This window comes from Pygoscelis adeliae, unplaced genomic scaffold (genome assembly GCF_000699105.1).
Source record: "Pygoscelis adeliae isolate BGI_AS28 unplaced genomic scaffold, ASM69910v1 Scaffold445, whole genome shotgun sequence".
NCBI classification, from domain to species: domain Eukaryota; kingdom Metazoa; phylum Chordata; class Aves; order Sphenisciformes; family Spheniscidae; genus Pygoscelis; species Pygoscelis adeliae.
Window position 1 is genome coordinate 23,618 of NW_008824894.1, and position 3,040 is coordinate 26,657.

General features: G+C 59.9%; 1 protein-coding gene across 1 annotated transcript in view; it reads right to left on the reverse strand.

The window, feature by feature from the left end:
* Positions 1 to 3,040, reverse strand: part of BAIAP2 (BAI1-associated protein 2) — a 30,705-nt gene that overhangs the window by 714 nt on the left and 26,951 nt on the right. The window contains exons 6-7 of the mRNA XM_009324576.1: positions 900 to 1,127; positions 54 to 255 (exon numbers count right to left, since the gene is read on the reverse strand). Coding sequence (XP_009322851.1) covers positions 54 to 255; positions 900 to 1,127 — 430 coding nt within the window. The remainder of the gene's footprint in view (positions 1 to 53; positions 256 to 899; positions 1,128 to 3,040) is intronic.

A 3,040-nucleotide genomic window follows, 5' to 3' on the forward strand; every position in this document is an offset into this window, starting at 1 on the left:
AGCCAGCACCACGGGAGCCCCCGGAGCGGAGAACGGGGAGGACTAAGCCTCACCTGATGCGTAGCTGTTTTTCGGTGGTACGTTTTTGCGAACTGGGAGTGTATTGGAGTAAGAGTCACTCAGCTGCTTCTGAGGCTGGGGAGGAGATAAAGATTTGGGCTGTGCTGGCTTCATCTCAGACCAGTGGTTGTACCCATCACTGTCTGGGCCTGAGACTCCATTCATCACCGGCATGGCCTCCTGTGCCGACATGCGCTACGGAGAGAGGAGAGGAGGAGGGGGAAGATGGGGAACGTCTTCATTAGGGCATCCCACCGCAGCTCCCGGGAAGGTGGCTCACAGCAGACCAGAGCTTCAGCCTGTTGGGTTTAGTTCCCCCACCTGAGACAAACTGCTCTGGGGGGAGCAGTGGGGTCACCTCTATGGTGTTTTACTGCTCCAAGCTGCCTCACACCCAGTAAATCCCTCCTGAGCTCTACTGCTCAGCTCGTGCCCTCACATCAGGGTGGAGACCCTTTTCTGAAAGGTCTTTCATCCCATGGGTCGCTCCAAGCACTTTCCTCCCACGGTTACTGGGGTACCTTGGTTCAGCCCCACAGCTCTAGGACCAGCCTGGCCAAACGAGTCCAAGCTCGCAGGTTCCCCAAACCCACCCCGGGAGCCCCTGCAGCCCCTGCCCCTCGGGAGCTCAGCAACCCGGGATGGGATGGGCTGCCCATGCTCACGCCAGGCTCCTTCCCGCATCCCAGGGCGATGCGTGCACAGAGCTGCACATCCCTGCGCACCAATGACAGTCCATCAAAAGGCAACTTGCTGAGGACAACGGTGACACCGGCCCGGGCTCATGCCTCCAGGTTTGCTCAGAAGAGCAGGACAGCTTCCACCACGGAGATACTTACTCCTACAAAAGGTGCCAGCTCCGGGGGGACAGGGAGAGGTTTGGCACCAGGGATGGGGTCAGAGATGATGAGGTTGGATTTGGATGTAGACAGAGGGCTGGGCATAATGGTGCCATTACTGCTGGCAGCCATCTGCTGCATCAGCTGTATAGCGCGGTCCGGGATCTTGTTAGGATCTGAGCAGGACTGCTGCCACAGAGGCAGCTTCTGTGTCAGCATGTCCTTCCCCTGCAACAGAGAAAAATGAGGCATGAGGGCACAGGGGTGCAGGAAAACCCCTCCAGCTCTGCACCTCTCCCTGAGCAGCACTGCGCGGATCTGGAGCCGGCCTGATCCTGGCCACAAGATTGATCGACTCCTCTGTGCATGGCATGGATAAGATAAAACACAGGGATTTACCGCTTCCAGGCTCTGATGGCAGCTGAGCCAGGAAGGTGTCACGAAAAATGGAAAGGAGGGAAGGAAAAGGTAATTCATCTCCCCAGTTTATTCCGAGATATCCTGCGTGGGGCAGCTCCAGGAGCAGAGGGGCCGTAGGAAGCTGGGCAGGGTGCTGGGCTCCGTGAGAACGGCACCGCTCGACCGAGCAGAGAAATAAAACCTGACCAAAGGCTCAGCCATGGGACGTGCAGTGCACAGTCGTACTCTGAGCTGTCGCCCAGGTCCTGAGGGATGAGCTTCATGCTTAAGGCAGCTCAGCCCTGGTAGCCTCTGGCCCCACCACCCTGCAGCTAAACGCTGCTGTTCCCTGCCCATGGGCAGAACCTGCAGCCATCCACCACCGTGCTCTGAGCCAAGGGGCAGGGGGAAGATGGAGCTAAACTTGCCCTTATTCAGCTAACACACCCATGCTGTGTGAGCAAGCATCCCATCGTGTGGCTCTCCGAGGGATGAGATGTCCCAAACCACCCCGACGTCATTCCCCGGCCAAGCACCACACAGACCCCCAGCCACCTGCCTAAACACCTCCCTGGGAAACACGCCGTGAAGAGTTGTGGAGGAGCAGCTCCGGTAAGCCCGAGTGCTAGCTCGCCTGCCGGCTGACCCCACAGCAGAGCCGCGCGGCAGAGGGTGACCCGACCAACCCCTCCGCACAGCTTTGCAGCCAGTCTCACCTGGACACAACTTGGTCCCTACATATCAAAAAACCCTCTAAAGCCAATTTCAAAATCCCAGAACGTTTCCCCACTATCGGCCACCGGCTCCAGCCAAGGCGCAGCCTCGCCACCCCGCCTGCGGCCACTGCCAGAGCCGCAGGCAGCAGCAGGACGGCGTTTTTAGCTGGCAAGGCCCACGCTGGCTGCCGGGCTGGTGTGGGGCCTGGTGCCCACGCCACATGTACGCCCGCACCACTCTGGATGAGCCGCCTGCAGAGTCCCTCTTGCAAAACCACCCTCCGTGCGCCGCTGCGAGAAGCTTTTGGTTTCACTGTGCCACAGTCATGCTGCATGTGCCGGCACCCTTGTGCCTGCTGATCCCCCCCCTCCCCATCCCTGGGGGGGTAATTTTTCCCTCCTGCACTACAGGAGGAGTTCGCATATGCTGAGCATCGATTCAGCCTGCAGCGCAGCGCGAGGACAGCGCTGACTAATCCAAACTCCTTCTCCTGCTCCTCGGTGCCAAGTGCGGCAGTAACAGATGGGTGCTGTGAGCGACGGGGGGTGGCAATGGGGAACAACCAGAACGGGAGCACGAGGCTGTGGGAGCAGTGCCGGTGTTCCCAGCCCTCGTCCGGATGAATTCCACTCCAGACCAGTGCAGGGGGCCGCCGACCCCCATGCCAGCAGGCAGCAGCTCCGGCCCCTGGCCCAGGAAACATGGGCGGCCTGGGAACGGGCAAGACGGGGTTTGGAGCAGGAGTTTAATCTCTGGTTTAATCCCCACCTTTACTAAGGCCAGGGGTACCGGGGGGTCGGAGGGAGCCCTCTCCCTGCCCTGCCAGGTGGGCAGCACTGCTCCGACTCCAAGCAGGAACGGTGCTGCCTTGCATTTCTTCTGCTTTTGCAAGTCATGAGCTGATGCACGAAGAACCTGAGGAGCCTCTGCTGGGGCAGAGCCCTCAGACCTTGGTGACCACGACATGCAGGAGAGGTGAATTCAGCCCCATCCACCTACCACGAGCTCTTCCACATCGCACTGTG